Source organism: Microtus ochrogaster, chromosome 6 (assembly GCF_000317375.1).
Source record: "Microtus ochrogaster isolate Prairie Vole_2 chromosome 6, MicOch1.0, whole genome shotgun sequence".
Classification (NCBI taxonomy): Eukaryota; Metazoa; Chordata; class Mammalia; order Rodentia; family Cricetidae; genus Microtus; species Microtus ochrogaster.
The window spans coordinates 4,721,356-4,744,365 of record NC_022013.1 but is presented as its reverse complement, the minus strand read 5'-3'; the positions used below and the strand labels follow the sequence as shown (position 1 = coordinate 4,744,365).

General features: G+C 44.7%; 1 protein-coding gene across 1 annotated transcript in view; it reads right to left on the bottom strand.

The window, feature by feature from the left end:
* Nckap5 (NCK associated protein 5) overlaps window positions 1-23,010 on the bottom strand; it is a 648,901-nt gene that overhangs the window by 50,254 nt on the left and 575,637 nt on the right. Inside the window, exons 14-15 of the mRNA XM_026779774.1 lie at window positions 16,383-16,688; window positions 11,885-12,018 (exon numbers count right to left, since the gene is read on the bottom strand). Coding sequence (XP_026635575.1) covers window positions 11,885-12,018; window positions 16,383-16,688 — 440 coding nt within the window. The remainder of the gene's footprint in view (window positions 1-11,884; window positions 12,019-16,382; window positions 16,689-23,010) is intronic.

The window sequence follows — 23,010 nt, the reverse complement described above, 5'->3', positions numbered from 1 at the left end:
AGGGGAGGGGAGGGGGGAGGGAGGGAGGGAGAGAGAGAGAGAGAGGGAGGGAGAAAGAGAGTTGATTTAGCCCTTTATCGTACAAAACCCCGTTCTAATTAAACACAGACCTCTCCTCTCTCTGGTTTAGCGTCACCGTATTTCCCACCCCTATCCAGGGGCGTCTGCACACAGTACTGCTGAGTGACGGTTTGGGATATTACTGCTCACTGCGAGAGTAAATACGAAGGAAGGAGAGCTCTGCTGGCCCTGTTTCAGGGAAGTTTAAATCAGTTCTTTCTTTCTTAGAATGAATCTGAACAGCAGATATTTCCCCTAATGAAACTGTAGAGCTCTGGCTAATTTACGAGTGGGCTTACCTTTCTGGGGCTTCAGCTTTATATTATTCTGCTTACACATTATTCTAAAGTCCCTGTGCTCTGTGCTCTCTTATTTGAACATTCTAAACTTTAAATTATTCCATATTTTTCCTTCTTTTGCCTCCCTTCCTTTGTTTGTCCACTGCTAGGGACTGAACTCGGGGCCCAGCACATACTAGGCAACCATTATGTTATTGAGCTATCTTCTCAACCATTTTAATTTTTATTTTGAGATCACTCTCTTTGTGTAGTCCATGCTGGGCTTGAACTCCTGCCTCAGCCTTCCAGTCAGTGGTAATTGCAGGTGCGCACTGCCCAACCCAGATTCTCTTGCTTTTTCCCACCTTTTGAGCACTCTGTGGGCTGAAATTCTATAGTCTACTGTTATATTTGAAATATGCCTTGGCGACAGGACAAGATGGGTGTTGAGTGGCAGAGAGGAGGAGTGCTCAGAAAGGCCAGCATCTCCCATCAGAGATCATGCAGTCAATAACCAAAACAACCAAGGCTAGAGACCAGGTATCCCTTCCAGACATGGGCATCACCGTCACACCGCCAGATGGCTTGGGACTATGTATTCTAGAGTTCTAGAAATGATCCTATTGTGTGAGACACTGAATAATGGCTGATCATTTTTTTTTTGGTAAGACTTCTGGTTGCTGCTTAGGAAGGAACCACCCCCTCCCCTAAGATAAGATAAATATATAATAAGTATATATTTCTAGGTTTGGGGCTAAAGAGGGGGCAGGTGGACTGAGAGAATGTTTGAAGTAGTTTCTTCCTAGATTCTTAAAGTCTCAGAGTAAAGTACCCAGGAGAACATGAATATATCTGTCTTGATTTGTGATGTCTAGTACTGACAGGATCTATGAGATAAATCTCTGAACACATCTGTGGGGACTTTCTAGATTAGACTAATGGGGGTGGGGAAAATCTACCCTGAATGCGGATGGCACCATCCCACGGGCTGTGGTCTAGGCTGGATAATAAAAGGAGAAAGTGAAATGACACCAGCATTCATCTCTTGCTTCCTGACTGTGGATGTCACGTGAGCAGGCACCTCCCGCTCCTGCCATCACACCTCCTCTGCCGTGATGGTCTATGTCCCCTTGGAACTATAAGCCAAAGTAAACCCTTCCTTCTTTGAGTTGTTTTCCAGCTGTTTTGTCATAGCAATGAGACAAGTAATGAATGCACCTCCCTTCCAGCACCTCAAAGGCTTTCTGTGCCTTTCCCCTCTTACACACTACAATAATTCTAGAAACATCTTTCTTCATCTTTACTCTAATTGCCCCACTTCTTCAAGGAAGTGTCTTGTATAGATCTACCTGAGGGTTTCATTAGATTGTTATTAATCTTCTTTGTCTTAACCATTCAGTAGGAATACTTCTGGCAAGGGACTCTCTCCAAATGTCACTATGTACTTTAAAAGCCAAATATGAAACTCTATGTTCCCAAAGGAACCTCCAACACCTGTTGACTATGGTTCTTTCTTCCCTTCTTTCCCCATCTAATTGCAATTTACCTGCTTCGACAGAGCACAGTAAGGATTAAACATCTGACTCAAACATTTTAAGTCGGTGAAGGATTTCTGCGTCCTCGGGGTGCATGTTCTGTAAGAGAGACAGAACTGCAATACTAATCAGAGACCTCACGGTCCTCATACTCTGACAGCCTGTGCTCAGCTCAGCATCCTCCTAACTCCTGACAAAGCCACCAGGAACTGGTCAGTAGCCAAGTCTGCAAGTCCAAGAGGCTCAGGAGATGGCTTCATAGGCAAAGCGCTTGCCTAAAAAGAGAGAGGACTTTAGTCTGGGTCCACAGACCCCTTGTAAAAGCCGGACATGACAGAGTACATCTGTATACTCAGTAGTCTCGCATGAAGATGGGATGCAGAGACATGAGATTCCCTGAAAGAACATGGGTCAGCTAGCCTGGTGTACACATCAGAGGACAAGAAACCATGTTTAACAAGGAAGGAGGTAAGGCCTGACATCCCTACAACTTCGTCTACAAGCACACCGTAGCAGGCATGCACCTATGCTCAAAGAGGAACATGCACACACATATCAATACACACACACACACACACACACACACACACACACACACGATTTAAATTTTAATTTAAAAGATCCCTTTTGAAGGACACACATTGTAATGGCTGGACTTGCAGCTGGAACTGGCCTTAGTGCCCCTCCTGGGCACAGAGAATGTGACTGCTCTTATGCTCTGACTCAAACTTCTGACAGCTTCTCTGACCTGGCGAACATTTCCCGTGCCCAAAGGTTAATCCACTGTTGGCTACTGCTTGTCACTCCTGATATCCACCCATTTTCTTTTTGCTGTTGGGGGCCATTTCATACAATACAGCCTTGGAGCAGCTCCAGATAGCAGCTCCTGGCCCCTCGGAGCAGTGACAACCCAAACATCTCCAGAAATTGCCATCTGTTTCCCACACAGGCCACAACACAGTGGCTTGACGACTGGGTATAAACATTCAATATATTATCTGGGTTAGAGAGCTCCGTACAGGAAAAAGTCACCCTTGATCATATGGCTTGCATGAACATTGGGGTTCCCAGGAGCAACCCCTATAGCTCTCCCCATTCCACACTCACGCCGCTCCTCTTACAAGAAGGAGAGGGGAACATGTACATGTGTATAAACAAAGCCACAGCCTTCCTTCCTTCTTCCTTTTTTTAAAAAATATTTTGAGTCACAGTGTATGAAAATTCAAGGGGCAAATCACTGGGGATGCTATGGGTCAAGAACGTCCACCAAAGGGACAAATTCTGGAGGGTTTGCATCTTTTCCCTCCAAAATGTCTCATTAGGGTTCCCAGGCTTGGCCTCCATCTCTTTCATCTCCCGCAGTCCAATTTAATTGAGTGATGTCCTCGCTACGGCATGCTGCTCTCTGGACAGGAGGGTAAACTCATTCTGTCCATCACCACATTTGCTTTCGTAAGGGTCTGACGCTGTGCACGCTGCTCAAGTAATTAAATGCAGGTCATGTCGCAGCCTCCTCTCTCCAGCCTGTCTGAGGGCACAGTGGGTTCTTTCTGATAGCTAGTTCTTGACCACATGACTTTGGGAAGCCGGCTGGATTGCTTTCCTTTGTTTCATTATTGCGTGTGACACCTCAGGCCACCGGAAACATCAAACCTCAGCCAGCCACGGATTTAAAGTGAACAACTAAGAGGCAGTTGGCTTTCTGAAGGTCCCTAAATGGAGATTCTGGTTCTGCGAAGGCTCTCAGAGCAGACTGCTGGCTGCAGTCCTTACTTCACATGAGTCAGGCTCCAGTTTCATGCAGGTGACAAAACCCTGCACGCCAGTGCATGTGCCCTTTCTGTTTGAGCTAAAGTGGACTGGTCAAAAATACAGCAACTGGGCAGGGGAGATGGTGGTTGGTAAAGAGCTTGCCTTGTGAGCATGAAGATTTGAGTTCAATCCTCAGGGTCTACAGTTAATATAAAGGTGTGGGTATGGGTGTGTGTGCTGGAGAGAGGGTTCAGTGGTTAAGAGCATGTTCTGTTTTTCTAGAGGATCCAAGTTTGATTCCCAACACCCATATCCAGTGCCTGACAACCATCCATAACTCCAGCTCCAGGCGTATCCAATGCATCTAGCCTCTGGAAACACATGCACTAACATGTACACACCCCCATAGAGAAATGCACAAATATGCATAATTTAAAAAATAATAGTTAAAAAAATCAATGTGCTGCTGCATGTTTGTAATCTCAGCACAAGTGGAGGGAGACAGTGAGCTCCAGGGTTCGTCCTGTCTTCACCTTCACAGGACTGGAGTCCAATGCCCTGTCTAAGACACCTCTTACATCTAGTGTCCATTTTTAAAGAACAGATCCGTCTGGGGAAATCTGGAGTGACTGTAATGAGTCTGGATTTTAGTTTAACCCAAATGCTGATTCTGCATATTACACAGATTCGTCATCTTTAAGTGATGCCCCAGATGAGCACTTTAAAATAGATGCAACTTTGTGTGAATTCTCTATAATACAGCAAAATCTGATAGCTCTATTAATAGGCAGCCTTTGGCCTTGGGAGGGCTTGATGATGGCAGGTTTTTTAAAATTCATCATCTCTGCATAATTAGTTGTGAATCTCTAAATATTCAAGCTGAAGAATGGACCGGGCGCTGGGGCCCTCATCGCTCAGCGTCCCTTTCAATATTGTCCCCCAGTCATCATTTCCTTGTGTTTTTCTAATTACTGCAAAACTAATTGTTTTTAACTCAGCTGCCCCAGCTCTTTGTAATTTGTTGGATGTAATTACCTTGAAGTGAAGAAAATGCACTTCTTATTCAGCAAACTGGAGCTTGATGAGGTGAGCACGGTCAGGTGGCCTGGAGAACCCAGTCCCAGAGCGGTGTTTGTTTCTCTTAACCGCTGCATTCTGCGTACATGGGTTGTGAGAAGCGGGGAGTCCTCTTTCAAAGGAGCCCCGGATTGTGCTGATCTGTTGACACCAGTAAGATCTGATTTGAAGATTTGCATGTGCATAGGGATATGTTTGTTCACCCGCGGGGTGCTTTTGCATGTAACCAAATGCACGCAAGAGCATGTAAGCCAGAGGTTAACCTCAGGCGTCATTCTACTGGAGCTGTCCACCCTACTCTTACGGACAGGGTCTCTCACTGGTTTGGAATGCATCAAGAAGCTGGGCTGATGAGTCAGGAATCCCGAGGGATCTGCCTGTCTCTGTCTTTCCAGCTCTGGACTATTAAATCATCATGTTTTTGTTTGCTTCTTTAAACAAGGGTTTTGGGTATCCAACTTGGACCCTCATAGTGGTACGGCAAGCACTTTACTGACTGAATCATTCCCCTGGTCCACAGTGCATCCAGTATAACATGGAAAAATGAAAAACAAACAACAATGTGGGGGAGGCAGAGCAAAAAGCCAACGTATACTTTATGGCCCTTGTAAGAGAAGGAATGGATTAGATATTTCTTTCCAAAATGATATTTTAAAATTTTAATGTATTAGCAAGAACCCAGAAACAACCTAAATGCCCCTTGACCAAAGAATGGATAAGGCAAATGTGGTACATTTACACAATGGAGTACTATACAGCAGAAAAGAATGATGTCACCTTGAAGTTTGTGGGCAAATGGATGGATCTAGAAAACATCACATTGAGTGAGGTAACCCAGACCCAGAAAGACAAATATCATATGTACTCACTCATAAGTGGCTTTTAGATACAAAGCAAAGAAACCCAGCCTACAATTCACAATCCCAGAGAACTTAGACAACAATGAGGACCCTAAGGAAGACCTACATGGACCTAATCTACATGGGAAATAGAAAAAGAAAAGATCTCCTGAATAAATTGGGAGCAGGGAGACCATGGGAGAGAGCGGAAGGGGAGGGAGAGTAAGGGAGGAGAGCAGAAAAAAACATATAGCTCAATAAAATCAATAAAAAAATTAAAAAATTAATGTATGCATACAAATAATTTTTGAATTGACATTTATCCACGGGGGTTAGAGAGCCAGCATGCCCGTTAAGAGCATTTGATGCTTTTACAGAGAATCTGGGCTTGGTACCCAACACCTACATAGGGACTCACAACCTTCCACCACTCAAGTTCTAATGGATTTGATATGTTCTTCTGGCCTCTGTGGGCAATGAATGCATGTGAAATACATCTACACACGAACTTAGTAGGTCACCATAGAAAAAAGTACAAAATAATTGTAAGAGGCAGAGGTTGGAGAGGGCTGGAGCATCAGCAATGCCTTCTGGACATGAACTTGAGTGGTTGTCTCTAGACGATCAACCAGTCAACCTTCCAGCATGGAGTGGAAGAGGATTTGGGAATCTCGCACCTCTAACTGTGGAGCTTTGGACAGTTGATGGCTCCTGGAAAGGGGAGTGTGTTTTCTTTAAAGGTGTAGTCCCTGATAATTTAGCCATGCCCCAGTGGGTGGCCTAATACCCAGGCGTATATGGGTGGCACACATTGGAAAAACAGGTTACTGTTTAAAAAGACAGCAAGAAATTGTGTGGAAGGACATAAAGAGGAATGCTGTATCTGGGAGGAGGCTGGGACACATATGATCAAAAAACATTGTAAAAAGTCTCGAAGAATTGGCAAAATCAGTTTGAACCTTAAAATTCGGTTCTCAGACAATGTCACACAAGTACACAATACACCCTCTTTACATCCTCCCTCTCCCATCTCCCTACCACCCTTGAATCCCCTACAAACTCCTCCCCACAAACTTCTCTCCCATGCTCATGTCCATTCACTTTGTTTCGTGACCCACTGACCAGGGGGCCGTCTGAGTGACTATGGTCGGGAGCTAAAAGCTTTATTTTACCAGAATTAACTGAGAATGACATTACAAAGTGTATCTTAAAATCAGTATTAGCCATCATCGACAAACAGGGCTTATGAGCCAGACATTTATTTATTCAATAATCAGATTTTTATCGCATATCAGACCTTGCACGAGGTCTTTTTCTGAGACAGAACACTATCCCTTTCCGGAAGAAGCACAGAATCCCAAACACTTGGAGATTCCCGTTAAGTGAATTCAGCTTGGTGAAGCTTGAGCAATCAGTGTCGGGTTAGGGATGCTTGATTTCCTCATCTATAAAACTGAGACAAAACATCTCTTTTACAAAGTTCTCTGAGGAATGAATGAGTAAAACTGAAGAAGCTGCTGGCCTTCCAAAGTAGACTTGCCAGTACCAATAGGTCTACCAGGGTCTGTGGACTGGAATGCAAAGCAGCCCATTACACTCTGTATTAACAGAGTGAAGGAATTCAAGGAGGAATAAACAGTATCTTGCATACAAATGGAATGGGGAAGGATTTACTTAACCCATGAGCCTCAGATAAACCCATTTTTATGCAAATGTGAGTATCCTTGCAAGAGCGTCCTACCATGATTCTCAGAGGGAAACCACTCTAAGTGAGTGGATGGGTTAAAAAAAAAAGTCACATTTTCCTGGCAAATCCCCAGGGCAAAGCGGGAACTGGACTTCGCCTTGCTCTTGCAAGTTTGCTTGGTTTTCCAAAAGCGGACTACTGCATGACTCGGCTATGCATGCCACTTCTGTGTATTTACCTGGAGGACATCAGCGTAGCACAGAGATGCATAGGTACCAGTGTCTGTTGTAATATGATTCACTATAGCTAAGTTATGGGATCAATCTAGGCGTCTAACAAAAGAGGAATGGATACTGTGGTCTACACGCTTCATGGACTTTTTTCTTAGCCATAGAAAAGAAGGAAGTTATGACACTTGTAGGGAAACGGATGCATCTTGAGATAATTACACTCAGTAAATGAAGCTATTCTTAGAAAGACAAATACTTTGTATTTTGTCTTAGTAGAAGTTCTCGGGTTTTACACAGAAATATAAAATTATGCATGTATACATGATGTGAAAGTGTCTAGGGAACAAAGGCACTAACCAGAGGAGGGATGGTAAACGAGGGGAGGACAGGAGGAATAGGCTCGGCATAAAATACACACATGCATGAAAGCCTGAGACTGCAGGAACTATTCACTTTGCTGTGTCATGATCCTCATACGACAGGTGTGTGTAGTTAGTATGTGCAGCTTGATGCGTTTGCGGACTCCTGGGAGACTGGACTTTGTAAATAACAAAGAAATACTAGAAAGCTTTAAGCAAAGGGACCATGTCATGGAATACTACATTTGGGGGGAGCGTGCATTGGTGGCAATGTAGATAATGAACTGACTGGGGTAAGGGACAGGTAGAGGGGGAGACAAAGGAGCCATGTAATCCAGATGAGGACTGTGAGTGTGTTAGGGGCAGACGAGGTAAATATCATGCAGATCAGAGACATACGTGGCCTCCTTGGAATGGGCAAAACTGGGTAAGACAAAGCCAATGACTAGCCAAGGACCCTGTCTGAATCTCTAAAGCGATGGTGCATGGCATTCGTTGGAGAAGAGAAGCCTGGAGGAGGGCAGCCATCTATGGAGAATAAAGGAGATTCAGCTTGGATTTCTTTTCTCTAAGCTGGCAGGGCTGGTGCTATGACTTGAATATAGATTGTCCCTCAAATGCCCATGTGGTAATGGCCTGGTTCCCAGCTGGGTGCTGTTGGGGGCTCTTGGAAACATTCAAGAGGTGTTTCAAGACAAGGGAGGTTTAAAGTCTTAGCGTCACGCCTTGAAGAATCTGGATGGGGGAGCCATTTCCTTCCTTTTCCTTTCTCATGAGGTGAGCAATCTTGCCCTACCCCACGCTTCCTGCCAGGATGCTCTTCTCTTCCATAGTGAACACCAACGGAGGCAATTTGTCAAGGACTAGACCTTTCTTCTTTGTAAGTTGATGGTAACGATGACTTTGCTCTTGGAATGGAATGTTTGGCCCTTCCATATTTTAGGCAAGTGTTCTCCTACTGAGTTATGTCCTAGCCATGGAACCTCAGTTTTGAGACAGGGTCTTAACTATGTTGCCCAGGCTGTGCTCTCCTTCTTGATCCCCTCAGCCCTGACCTCTGGAGCAGCTGGGATTACAGGTGTGAGCCACCCTGTCTGGCTTCCTGGCTGGCTCTGTCATCATGCTGCAGAAACAGAGACCTGACTAGCAGAAGTGCTGAGAATGGCGAGGGGTGGCCATGTGGATGAGTCAGGAGCTTACCTGCAGTGTATATGGATTTCGTTTATTAGCATGTACTACTTAATATAATATAATGGGTTTCATCATGGCATTTTCACACACACACCACACACACACACATACACACACACACTGATATATATAGTGCTTTGACCATATTCACCCCATTACTCTCTATTGCCCCCTCTGACTCCTGCTGATCCTTTTACTCTTCCCAACAAGTTCCCTTTCTACTAGCATCCCCCCCCCCCCCATCTATTGATTTAACGAGGGTTTCTTACATGTGTCTGAGTTGGGTTTCTTAGGGATGCCTGGCTGAGGGGATGTTTGCAGGAGCATGTGTGAGGCGTTATCTACAGGAAGTGTTACTGGTAGGTTATTCCTGGAATGGGCACCTTACCATTGGTCATCCCACTGAAGAGAATGTTTCCCCTTTCTCCAACAACTATTAACTTCCTACAGGTCATCAGACTGGTGTGGCTGCGTGACCTACCTCCCCTCCTCCATGATGCAATGTTGACATGCCCAGCCTTGTGTTTGCCTTTTGCATGTAATCACAGCTATTGGTGATTCAAAAGCAAACCATTTGCTTTTAAGTGACCCAGACACAGGGGGTCCAGCAGTTAAGACTCTCTTCCCCTGGTCTTTGCACACAGAGGCTGGGCTTTCCTACTGTCCCTCTATAGTCCTTCCCTCGGCTTACAGGAAGCCACTGGCTTGCCTTTCCTACCTCCTCTGTGCCTGCAGTCATCAGTGCCCAAGACCCTGACAGCACACGTGGGGAAACAATACTCTTCTCAGCTGGCAAATTAGAGTGGGTAGCTCCGTGGAAACAAAGTCACAAAATGACTTCTTTGCTCCCCCCTCCCCCTGCCAGGCCACCCACTCAGCCCCTGAATCTGTGGGCAGACTGTTAACAAGCGGACTTTTAACATTTTTCAGTCAAGCTAAAGAAACCCAACCTTGAAAGAAAAGATGCGGGTTTACTTGGGTGCTTTATGAGCAGGGAGGCAGGGCTCTAGGGAGGAGGTATGTTTTGTCGCATTTAACAGGATGCAAAGGAGCAAGCTGACAGGCTGGGCATGTGGCTCCGTTGGTGGCTTGTACCACTATGAACAGCAAGGCTTGTGAAGTTCAACCTCCCTAGCTAGCTTTCTTTGTGAAGCAGGATTGACAATAGAAAAATCATTCTCCCTCAGTACTTATAAATACATATATTCTTACATATATAAATACAAGCTGCTCAGTCTGTATAATGTTACTTATATGTATGTGTTTTAGAATATTAAAATGTACACACACTATATATATATTTAAGAGCAATTAAAGAGAATGAGGCCACGAGAGTAAGGGAGTGTACATGGGGAGGTTTGAGAGAGAAGAAAGAGGGAGGAAATGGTGAATTACAATCTCAAAAAATATAAAAAAGCAGGTATTTTCAGGGCTGGGGATGTAACTCAGCTCGTAGAGTGCTTGGTTAGTGCGCACAGAGCCTTGGATTCCATCCCCAGTACCATGTGAAGCAGGTGTGGAGGTGCACACCTGCAATCCCAACACTCAGGAGGTAGAGGCAGTAGGAGAAAGAGTTTAGGTCATCCTCAGCTATATAATGAATTTGAGACTGGTCTCGGCTACATGAAATCTGTCAATCAGCATTTCTTCACAGGTGAACTCTTAACACACTGTGGTCTGCTGTCTGCTTTTATCTGAATCCACCCTGGATCACCAGAAACATTTTATGATGCAATGGAGAATCATGGGTCTGCGTGTCTAGTTTGCAGAACATCTAAGAATCTCTCATTGATCTGAATCCCATTGCTTTGTTCCTTGCATCTTAGGAGCTTTGAGAAAATCGGTCATGTGGTCCAATCACACAGAACCTTGGGAAGAAAAGAACAATACTTGTCCCGTTTATCACGTCCTTTCAGTCCCCAAGTGGAAGATGGTCTTTAAGAAGTAAGCGATTACTGACTGTATAATCTTCTAATTTAATATTCATTCTGAGCAGAGGCTGAGACATAGGTGAAAGTTTCTATGTTGTTATGAACTGGTTGTGGATTGGCTCCTATATGACTACGCCCCCAGTTGGTATTTTGATGGGTGAGCTGGTTAATTTTAACTGAACTTGACAGAACATATGATTACATGAGAGAGAGTCTCAATGAGAACAGGGGTTATTTAGAACAAGCTTGCCTGTGGGCATGTCTGTGGAAGAATGCCTTAATTGGTAATTTGATACAAGAAGACTCAGTTTATTGTGGTAGCAGCATTCCCTAGGCCGGGTTCCTGAACAGTGTAAGAGAGGAGATGCAGAAAGTAGGGATGCCGAACTTCATTCTTTCGGCTCTTGACTGCAGATATGCTAATGCTTTAAGTTCCTGCCTCGACTTCCTTGCAATCATGGTCTATGAACTGGAAATGTAGGTGAATGAAACCCTTTTCTCCCAAAGTTGCTTTTGGTCAAAGAAAGTGAAATGAAAACATAACAGGAGGCTATGGAGTGTTTCAGGTGGAGCCTGGATGACAGAGGTGGCTCACAGGGGCCCTGTGTGCACATCTGAAGATGCAGCCCAGCTCTGACTTCAGCCCAGCTCTGTCTGCCTACCAGCTGCCACCAGGCAAAGAAGTTGTAGCTGTAGCTACAACCATTCTGCTCTGCCCCCTCCCCCCCACTCCTGGGGACTGAAATCCCTGGAAACGCAGCCGAAATGAACCGATTCTCCCTTCTATTATATCTGCCAGGTATTTTACCACAGAGACGAGAAAAGTAACCGATACAGACTTGGCAAAGCAATGCAAGATTTGATTTAAAATTAAATCAATCTCCATAGTGTCCAAGGAGCTCAGCGTTTGCAATCAGGGCAGACAGGCAGATGGCACCCCCTCACCTGGGTCTCGGTGGCAGTATCTTCACCCCACCCTGAAAGGGGCTCCCTTGCCACTGCATCCTCCACATAGTCGAACGATGGGGCAGGCTGTGTCTTTGACTCTGCTTCATTCTGCTTTTGGAAACCGGCTTTTCCTAAATGAAGAAAGGCACATTAAATAAAAAACCAGACTTTCACCAACCTTTGGCAAACTTAGGAAGGAGGAGGGGAGACATTTCAAAATAATATGAAGGTCTGAATACAGGGAAGGTTGGGTCTCTTGATGTTCTGCTCTCTATTTGAGTCTGTATTGCCCAAATATTTGCATAACTGTGTATATACATCTATGGAGGAGGTTTAAAGCATACTGCCCTGGGACCAGACATCTTTCTAAACAGGTTGAGGTTTTCCATATTAAAAAAATGGCCCAGCAAGTAAGCTGTTAGGAAACAGTAAGGCTATCTTTCAAATCATGAAATATGAACATGTTTTGGAGGCTGCTGTGGTTTGAATGTGCAATGGTTCCCACAGGCTCATGCATCTGGACACTTGGTCCCCAGCTGGTAGTGCTGTTGCAGAAGGACATGGAACCTTTCAAAGGGTTGGGCCCCACTGGAGGAAGTGGGTCACTAGGAAGAGGCCTGGATGCGTCATCGGCTGGCCCCACTTCTTGTTCTCTTGTTTCCTGAGTGTGGATGCCATGTGACCAGCCTGCCTCTTGCGCCTGTTGCCATGGCTTCACTCCCAGCTGTTGTGCCTTCCCCACTGTGATAGGTTATAGATCCTCAGAACTGTGAGCCACTGTAAACCCTTTCTCTCTTAGGTTGTTTTTGTCTGGGTACTGTACCACAGCAATGAGAAGAGAACTCGTTCAGAGGACTAATACTAGATCCATCCCAGGTTTCCAGGAAGAGGATTTGAGGTTTCAGCCTTTCCCAAACATCACTGATTAGAGGATCCTTGTTTTCCTTTGCTGTTTTCTTTCTTTAATATGTGTGTGTGTGTGTGTGTGTGTGTGTTTGTGTGCTGAGCATATTTCAGCCTTTTCTAGCTTCTTCTCACTCCTGTTAGTTCTTTTTGTGTCCCACACAGTTTTTCTTCTACTTTCACCACGCACACACACACACACACACATGCACATACACACACACATGCACACATGCAGGCACACACACATGTGCACATACACACACATGCACACACAATTTTATGTATCTATATGAAAATCAGAAGAGACATATGCTGTTTGCCTTTCTGAGATGGGCGTCACTCTCTTAGTAAGCTTATCCGCAGTTGCAAGCACCTTCCTGCAAATGACACGATTTTGTTCTTCACTGTAAGTGAATAAATTTCCATTGTGTATCAAAGCTACATTTTCCTTATCCATTCTGCTGCTGATGGATACCTAGGCTGGTTCCATAACTTAGCGCTTGTGACCAGTGCTGCCGTGAGAATGGATGTACAAGGCACTCTGAGATGTCTTGTTTCAGAGTCCTTTGGAGAAATATGCAGGACTGGAATCACAGGGTCCTGTGGAAGACTGACTAGGCTTTTGAGGGATCTCCGCACTGACTTCCACAGTAGCTGCATATGCAGTGCATAAGGGTTTCATTCAGTCCACGTCCTCGTTAGCATCTGTTGTTATCCTTATTCCAACGGTGGTAGGATAGGATTTTAATGTGTTTTGATTTATAATCTTCTGATGGCAAGTGACGATGACACCCTTCTCATGTGTTTCTTGTTGAAGCTGAAGGATCCTAATGGGGACTCCCTTCTTAGAATGATGAAGGAAAATGTTTTGCAAATTACTGTCTTATTGCGGCATATATGTCTATAGATAGAGATGGATACACACACAGATAGACGTAGATCTGGAATACCCAATGAAAACGTGCACAAGAAGCATGAAAGTAATTTTCAGGAGAACAATGCGACCAGAAATAAATATTAAGCAAACTGTGCCGATCTCAGAAAGACAAATACTGTATGTTTTCTCTCATGCATGTAGTTCTTCTATTTTATATAGCTACACAATACCATGTATTACAGATGACATAAAAATAGAAGGGGAAGTATGCAGGAGGACAAAGGGAACTGGAAGGAGAGAGAAGGACAAGGAAAGGGGGTGGAGGGAATATGAAGACGAGCAGGACAACATACAATATACAGCTGTATGAAACCTGTAAGAAAAAGAAGACACCTCCCTATTTATCAATAGGACAAGCCACCCAGCCCTCCTTAGCAGTTTGCTTAGGTGAGAAGATAAGACAGCTATGCTTTTATCGACATTGTGAGACGTGCTCACATGCCTCCAGGCTTGAAATCAGGACATGAAAAAGGCCACGTTCAGTTGTGGAAATCACACAGGAAGTGGTGGAATCCCGTTTTCCTTTTTGTTCTTAAAACTTCTACACTGCAGCTGGGCGGTGATGGCACACTCCTTTAATCCCAGCACTAGGGAGGCAGAGGCAGGCGGATCTCTGGGAGTTCGAGGCCAGTCTGGTCTACAAGAGCTAGTTCCAGGACCGGCACCAAAAGCTACAGAGAAACCCTGTCTCGAAAAACCAAAAAAAAAAAAAAAAAAACTTCTGCACTGCATAATTTTTCCCCCAACAATTGGTCACTGAGAAACACATCAGAAAGCACCCCTGCTTCCGTGGGTGTCACGGACAGGTGACTTCAGGGTGGGTGACCCTAAGATGGCCTCCTGTATGCTCACCTCACTGTCCCCCATGCAGTACCTTTTTACAAACTCTTTGTAACAATTTAATTAAGACGCAAGCCTTGGGATTTGGATGCCGCAAATGTAAGTGGCAAGATCAGAACAATCTCCTTCCTGTCCCCTTCTTATGAAGCAATTCAAAGCTTGTGGTTTCTATTCAATTTGTTATAATGACAGTGTTTAATCATGGAGTCTACTCGGCAGCCCGCTGCCGAATTGAGGTCACACATGCAACTATTCAGGCATAGAGCACATAATCTATAACTAAGATTTTGCCCCTGAAGCTCGGGAGGCTGTGCCATTAATTAACACTGCACTTATTTCAAAAATAATATGCGTTATGGCCTTTAAAAATGTAACCTCGCCTGGGAAGGAGCACAAGTCCTGATGAGGCCCCTTGGCCATTGCTATCTCTGTGTGAAGAATTTAGTCACGGGAACAGTCTGATACATCCATTCAAACATGTTTAATTAACAGCCTTCTCTTCTAAATGCTCAGAAACCTAGAATATAACCTTCAAATGTGGCTCCTTTCTGATCCTCTAGCCGTAATGAAAGCACTGTTTCAGAGTTCTGCTTCATGTGCTTATCCCGTCTTGTCAGAGCCACAACCACACATGTTAAGAATTATTGGGCATCATCCAGGTCTGCAATAAATATTTTTAATCGAGGGAACAATGAAAAAAACTTTGACCCTTAGCTTGGCCTTGTCTCTCGTCATAAAAGCTTCTTTCCATTGATCGCAGGCAGGTCTCGATGGGAAGGCCAGCCACTTTCCTCTGCAGTCAACACACAATCTGCTGCTGATCAATCAAACCAAGTCTTTATAGTTCAGTAGCGTGTAAATGTACATTAACGAGATAGAACTACGTCAAGAGACTTACAGTTTCTGCTTAGCGGGCACACAACGTTCCACTTACGTCAATGTGTTGGGGGCTAACTTGTTCTATATTCAATATATCCTCTTTAAGAAGATTTCCTTTATTTTTAATTATGTGTCGAGATGTGTTTCTGGGCAGGCATGTGTACTTGAGTGCAGTACCCACAGAGGCCCTGGATTCCCTAGAGTTACAGGCTGTTTTGAGCTGCTCAATGACGGTTCTGGGAATTGAACTCAGGACCTCTTCAAGAGCAGTCCACACCCTGAACGGCTGAACCATATCTCCAACCCCTATAAGTCCTAACGGAGGTTAAAGATAAAATCCCATGAATATATATTGCACGTTTTTGTTTCTTCAATTTCCGAGACATCTATTGGTGTACTGTTTCCTGTTATGAATGCCCACCCCTGGACATAATACTAAAAGTTGATAATGTCATTTTGTTAATTAGTGCATGTGTGTATGTTTATGAATGTGTACATGTGTGTGTGTGCTGTGCATGTGTGTATGTCTGCATGTGTGTGTTATGCTGGGTGGAGAACAGAAAGAAACTTGGGGTGTTGTTTTTCAGGTATCTTGTATAGAATCTCCCACTATCTTGGCGTTTGTTGATCTGTCTAGACTTGCTGGTCAGCAAACCCCGGGACTGGTCTTTCTCTAACTCTCCAGCACTGAGATGACAGATTTTATGCTTCTTTACATGGGTTCTAGTAACTGAACTAGAATTCTTGCATTTGCAAACTTAACTACTTTCCCCACTGAACCATCTCCCCAGCCCCTGGTAAGGTCTTGTGTGTGCTGCTCCACATTTTGGCTGAGGGTATGCAGAGATTTCCTGCTGGGTGGTTTCACACGTTCATCAGCAAACATGCTATTACGATGTGAACAATTTCACTGGACAGTAGATGGCACCTTACCTGAGGATGTGGGCTTGGGCAGGTGACTCTGTGTCCCTCTGGGCATCATGCTGGGGTCAGATACGGAATGGACGATGGTAGACTCCGAGGAACTCTGGCTGTCTATGGAGCAAGGCACTTTGTGTTCAAGGGTTTGGGCTCTGGTAGAGGAAGCTACAGACGGGGTTGGATGGAGAGATGGGAGGGGCTCAGGGTCCTCTGGCGAGTCCTGCTGGCATGTGTATCGTCCCATTGAGCGGTTTCCTGAGTCTGGAAGAGGGAAGGTTCCAATCCCGCTGTCCAATGTTCTCATCTGGCAATTAGATTCTAATATAGAGAAACACAGAGAAAAATCAGAGCGGGCTGACAGAAAAAAGAAAACGACGGTTGTTCTTTGGATGGGATCTGGAGGGAAGGAGGCACCAGAGGGAAGTTTTTAGAAGAAGATAGTATTTAGATAAACGACCAGATGGCTCATCTGGAAGAGGCTTGGTGACCTGCATGTGCCCATGGGTAGGTGGAAGGAGATGATTCCAGAGAGTTCTCTGTCCTCCACTTGTCCACTATGGTATACATGCCCCCGTCCTCCAACACTATGTGAATACACACACACAATTATGATAATGATGACAATAATAATATAGAAGGAATATGATACATGTTTGAAACACACTGTACTAAAATAAATATCCAGGGAGGTGGGAGAAGCCGAGGTTTCACTGAATATGAAAGTAATGCTTTCATGTAACGCGGTAAGAAGGTTGGCCCATTATGGGGGCCATATCTGCCATAAGCACTAGATGGGTCTCTAGAGCAGTGAGAGAAAAAAGAACTACCACTAGAGACCAACAATTAGTTTTAATTATCTTTATTTCAGTCTGGGGTTCACACGGCTTCAGTTAGGTGAAGTTTAATAACTGAAATAAAGTGAATAATGAAGACATATAACAGAGCCGAGTGCTGTCCTGACAAAGGGGACAGCATGTCTCTTGCATGAATTACCATCACTCAGCGGCTGACCTAGTTCCCGGCCTCTCAAGTGGACAGTGAGGGCAGGTTATTGCAAATGTACTTATGGGGCTGAGCAGCGATGACCATGTGATATGTATGTGACAGACACCATTTAAAGAAGGCTACGGCTACTCTGCTCTTAATTATTACTTTCTGCAGTGACAAAACTCATCACTGCCCTTTGTGTGTGTTCATGGGTGTGTGTATGTGTGTATGTGTGTGTTTGTGTGTGTATGGGCCAGAGGTTCATCTCTGGTGTCTTCCTCAATCATGTTCTACCTTATATATTTTTTTATTTTATGTCTTTGAGTGTTTTTGCCTGAATGTATGTACATGCACCATGATTGAAGTACCCTTGAAGGCCAGAAGAGGGCAATGGATCTCCAGGAACTAGAGCTGTAAGCTGCCATAGAGGTGCTGGAAATCAGGGCTGAGTCCTCTGACTGGTAGCTGGTGCCCTTTACTGATGAATCATCTCTCTGTCCCCCTTCACTCTACTTGTTGAGACATGGTTTCTCACTAAACGCCTCAGGCTTGCAGAGTAAAGCAGTTTACTAAGACATCTTCCTAGTTACACCTTTTGGATTTTTTTTATTCCTTCTAGACACCCAAGTATTTTCTAGAACAAATTAAGCTGATTTTACCATACATATCACAAATCCATAAACTATATCTCATCTTCAAGAAAAGTTTATATAGAAAATTTTTGGTAAAACTTACTTCTCATTTAATTTTTAAGATGGAAATGTGGTTTATAAAAGCTAATGAGCTAGCCCTCCAAATCTGGCTGTTGTATAGAGTTTCTGCCCATATAATAAAATCTCAGAATGAAATGTCCTTGTCATCTTATGGTTTTATGAGGGCCTTGCAAGTCTAGAAGTGGGTAAGAGATACAGCCTAGCACTGTTTTGAACATGGAGGGGAATGGAAAGCTTTGGCATAATCCTTGCTTTTACCAGGGCCCATGTCTCTGGTGCTGTATGGAACAGTGGCTTGTGGTATGGCTGCCAGCTGAGCTGGGGGGGTCTCTGCACAAGAATGGGATCCAGTTTCTTGTATGCTGCTACAAGTATTAACATCTGGTCTTTAACCAGTCTCTGAAATTTAGAAGAGAGCCTGTCATACCACAGGATGGGACAATAAATGATAACATGGGTCAAATGCTCAGGGTGCTGATCCCATATTAGGACAGACCCAAGGGGCCGATAATGTTATCTGTGCCACTACGATCTCATTTCAACATCAGTTAGAATCCAAACTCCAGTATGCCCATCACCCTACTCTCCTCTTCAGTCTTCTTTGCTAGAAGTAGCAAACTGAAAATTTCCCAATAGAAAAGAAAAAAAAAAAGAAGGCAAATTCTCTAGGCATTCCAACACTTGGCTCTCAGTTGGTGGTGCCATGTTGGGAGGTTACAGAACCTTTGGGAGCTGGGGCCTTGTTGGAGAAAGTCCACCACTGGGGGGTGGCTTTGAGTGTCAGTAGACATGCCCCCACTTCCAGTTCCCAGCTTTCTGCCCCTGCTGCCATGTCTGCCACTTGCTGCCCTGCCTGGTCACCATGATGAACTTTTATCTCCCTTGAACTGTGAGACAACTCTTCTTTCTGTGAGTTGCCTTGGTCATGACAGATTATTACAGCAACAGAGAAGTAGTTAACACAGAAGCAGAGTTCCTGTATGAAGAGGGGCTTCCGTGTTTCACAGGATGCTCGGAATGAGGCAGAGGGCAGCTCCCATCCTCAATATGGCGCCCTCCTCCACGTTCTGCCATGGGATCTGCTTCAGCTATGGGCTGTTGGGTCCCTGACTCCTATGGCTGGCCTCTAAGAGTCATTTTCTCTCCCAGAACCAGAGGGCAGAATTTTAGCCGTCTTCATTTCTGGGCCTCCACCTGGTCAGCGTTACTGTCCACTGTCCTTACAAGATAATCCACTGTGGTGGTCTGAATGAGAATGTCGTATTTTTGAATGCTTGGTTCCCAGGTGGTAGACTGTTAGAGAGGATTGATTTGAAAGGGTGGCCTTGTTGGAGGAGGTGTGTCACTGGGGGTGGGCTCTGAGGTTTCAAAAGCCCACCTCAGGCCTTGCCTCACTCTCTCCCCCTCTCTTTGCTTGTTGCCGGTGGATCCCGATGTAAATCCTCAGCTACTGCTCCAGCACCATGCACACCTCCCTGCCTGCCTCTCAGGTCATGCTCTCCACTATGACGGTCTTATGGATGGACTCACCCTCAGAAACTGTGAGCAAGTCCCCAATGAAATGCTTCCTTCTCTAAGCCTCCTCAGTTAGAGCAATAACTAAGACAGTCACCACTTCTGTTTTCTCTTCAATGAAGGAGAATCCAAGACTGTTGGGAGAGATAAAGAGCTCTCTGCGTGAGAAGATATTGCCAGGAGTCTGTCTGCTGATCTGACTGTCTGTCCATCTGTCCTTCCCTTCCTCCCTCCTACCTTTCTTCCTTCTCCTTCCCCTACCTTTCTTCTTTCCATATAAAAATGCTGGGTGTCTTAGTAAGTGCTTATGACCCCATAGGTTGGCTGCTTAGCCCACTGAGCCAATTGGTGAGCTCCAAGTTTAGTGAGAGAGCTTGTTATTAAAAGAAAGATAAGGGCTGGGGAGGTGGTTCAGTGGTAAAGCGCACTTGCTATTTTTGTAGAGGACCCAGGTTCAATTCCCATCACCCACATGGCAGCTTACAACTGTCTGTGACTCCAGTTCCAAGAGATGTGACACGCTTGTCTGATCTCTACTGGCACAAGCCCACACAAGATTTATAGACAAACATGCAGGGCAACACTCATATGCATAATAAACGATGATAAATTAGAGAGAAACTTAGAACTATGTATGAAAACAAACTCTGGCCTCTACATGTTTATGTACAGGTATGCATACATACATGAACACATACAGACATAACAAAGGGACATTATTAGTTCTCTTTTCAATGATTCCTAGCCTTTAAGCCTGAGTGTATCTGCTAGGTCTCTAATAAAGACTTAGTAGCAGCTTCCGACAAGAGAACAGAGGACAAATTTGGGGTCCAAAACAAAAGAGTGATGGAATTCTGTTTGCTGCCATTCCGAGGACTGGAATTTTCTGGCATCCATCCCTTCATTTCCTTTCCCTTTAGCACACAGTATTGCCATGCTATAGTCTGTAAATGGGGCTCTTTGAATTCCTAGGTTCTCTGAGGACTATGAGCACAGACAAACTCAGAACCCACTGGCTCTTAGCAACTTTTTCTTTGTAATTTCCAAAATTCCCAGGTGCCAACTATGGGGGAAGTGAAGGTGGTGTCATTTTTAAGAACCTATGAAATGAGCTGTGGATAAGGGCTCAGGCAGATGCCAGAGTTTCCCCCTCAAGCAAATTCCTTCAGAATGCTTCCACCTTGGGAAGCTAGGGTCGTAGGGAAAGTGCTGATGCATCTCTCTGTAGTTTCTTTAAAGCACTATTAGCTTCCTGCCGCTCACAAAAATACAGCAACTTGAAAAAGTGTTGGATACTGTACTTCTGAGGCCAGCTATTTTTACCCCCTCTCAGAGAATTAGAAGAATCCATAAATAATTAAATGGCTGTAGTAAGAACAAAGTTCACAGGACCAAGCCTGTTTGGAATTGTCAATGAGTTGGCTTGGTCTTGCCCTAGACAGATGTCAAGTTCATATCTGCATTTGTGAATGCGGCTGCCAAAGGTGCCTGGCTAATGAGTTTAAGGGTTGGGTCATTCAATGTACCACCAGGCTTCAGTCCTCCAAGGTCACCAATTACATCTCTGGCCTTGGCTGGCCCTCCCACCTATTCCGGCTGCCCCATTTGTCTCTCACTGGTCTCTAAATGCAAGAGCTTACACCTGTCACCACCAACAATCTCAGGAAGTCTCATGGGACGAGTTAGGGCATGGCAACCCAGTCATTTCAAAGCTGAGGTTAGAACAAAAAATCAGACGACTCCTTGAGAAAAATTCCAATTCTACGAACAGTGGTCCCTTGACACCCTTCTTCTCAGCACATCTGGGGTGCACTGAGGCTGCTCGGCACAGGACACGCAGGAAGCTTACAAAGGAATACACTCAGAATCATCTCTTCCTGAAACAGTGCATACCCTGGGAGTGTCTGGTTTGCCAGGGGATGAATGAGTTTTCATTTCTGAGAAGAAGACACAGGCATTTCTGCAAGGACCTCTTCAAAATGATTCAGCTTACGAGTCTCACCTGGCACAGACATCAGGCGCAAAGGAAGTGACCTTATTGGAAAGGTCAATAGCAGCTCAGGGGAGTCAACAGAGGTCTGTGGGGGGGGGGTGGCAGTAAGGAGAAACTGTTAACTTCAGGTATGAGCTACAAAGTCCCCACTTGTGGGCTGGGGAGACACCTCATTCAGTAGCGTCTGCTGGCTTAGCATGAAGGTCTGAACTCGGTGAAAATCTGGGTGCGGTTGTATAGAGCTGGGAGGGTGGAGACAGGAGGACCTCTGGAGTTCACCAGCCAATTAGACTGACTGGTGAGCCCCAGACTCATCCAGAGACCTGATAGCAAAAAATAAGGTAGAAGGCAATGGAGGTAGACAGCCATTGTCACCCTCTGGTTTCCACACACACAAGCATGCACATACCCACATGCAAACATTCACAAACCACATTGACATAGACATGCAACATACACATGCTCAGTAATGAAACATGCAAACAAATAAACAAGGTGCATCTGAAGACTCAGAAGATGAGACGGGAAACCAGGCACTTCGAAACTGGGGGACTGGATTTGTAGGGCATTTTTTTTTTCTGATATTGAGAAAATAAAAATCAAGGGATGTTTGATCTTCACAATCAGAGTTCATTTGTTTACATCAGTCTGGAGAGAGCTCACATTGTGGCAGAGCAGAGCGAGTCTCCACTAGCAGCGACAGGCAGGCTAGGACAGATGCCTCCTGCAGACACTCACCAACCATACAGCCAGGACATCCAAGGCAAACGGAGCTGTCATCCTTGAAGCCTTGCCTTGAAGACTAAACAACCTGTCTTTTATTTTATTTTTTAAAATATATTCTTCTTAAAGAGTGATTTTTTTTGTTGTTTTTGTTATTTGAGACAGGGTGTCTCTATAGCTTTGGAGCCTGTCCTAAAACTAGCTCTTGTAGATCAGGTTGGCTTCAAACTCACAGAGATCTGCCTGTCTCTGCCTCCTGGGTGCTGGGATGAAAGGCAAGCGCCACCACCACCTGGCTTGATTTATTTTTTTTATGTACATTGGTGCTTTGCCTGCATGTGTGTCTGTGTGATGATGTACAATCCCCTGGAACTGGAGTTACAGACAGTTGTGAGATGCCATGTGGGGGCTGGGACTTGAACCTGGGTCCTCTGGATGAACAGCCAGTGCTCTTAACCATGAAACAAACTGTAAGGAGTCATCGTTTGGTGATTATATCCTTGGGAATGAGTTCATCAGAAGTATTAAGGAGCAACACATGAATAGGGAGCAAAGAACCTGTAGTTGGGTGCAAGCTGTCTTGTGTATAAAAGTGAAGGAGCACTTTTCTTGAGAAATACATTTTGGAGCCAATAGTAATTAAAAAAAAAAACAACCAATGATGCTTATGGCATTGCCTTTAACATGAACTGAAAGTTGTCACACATGA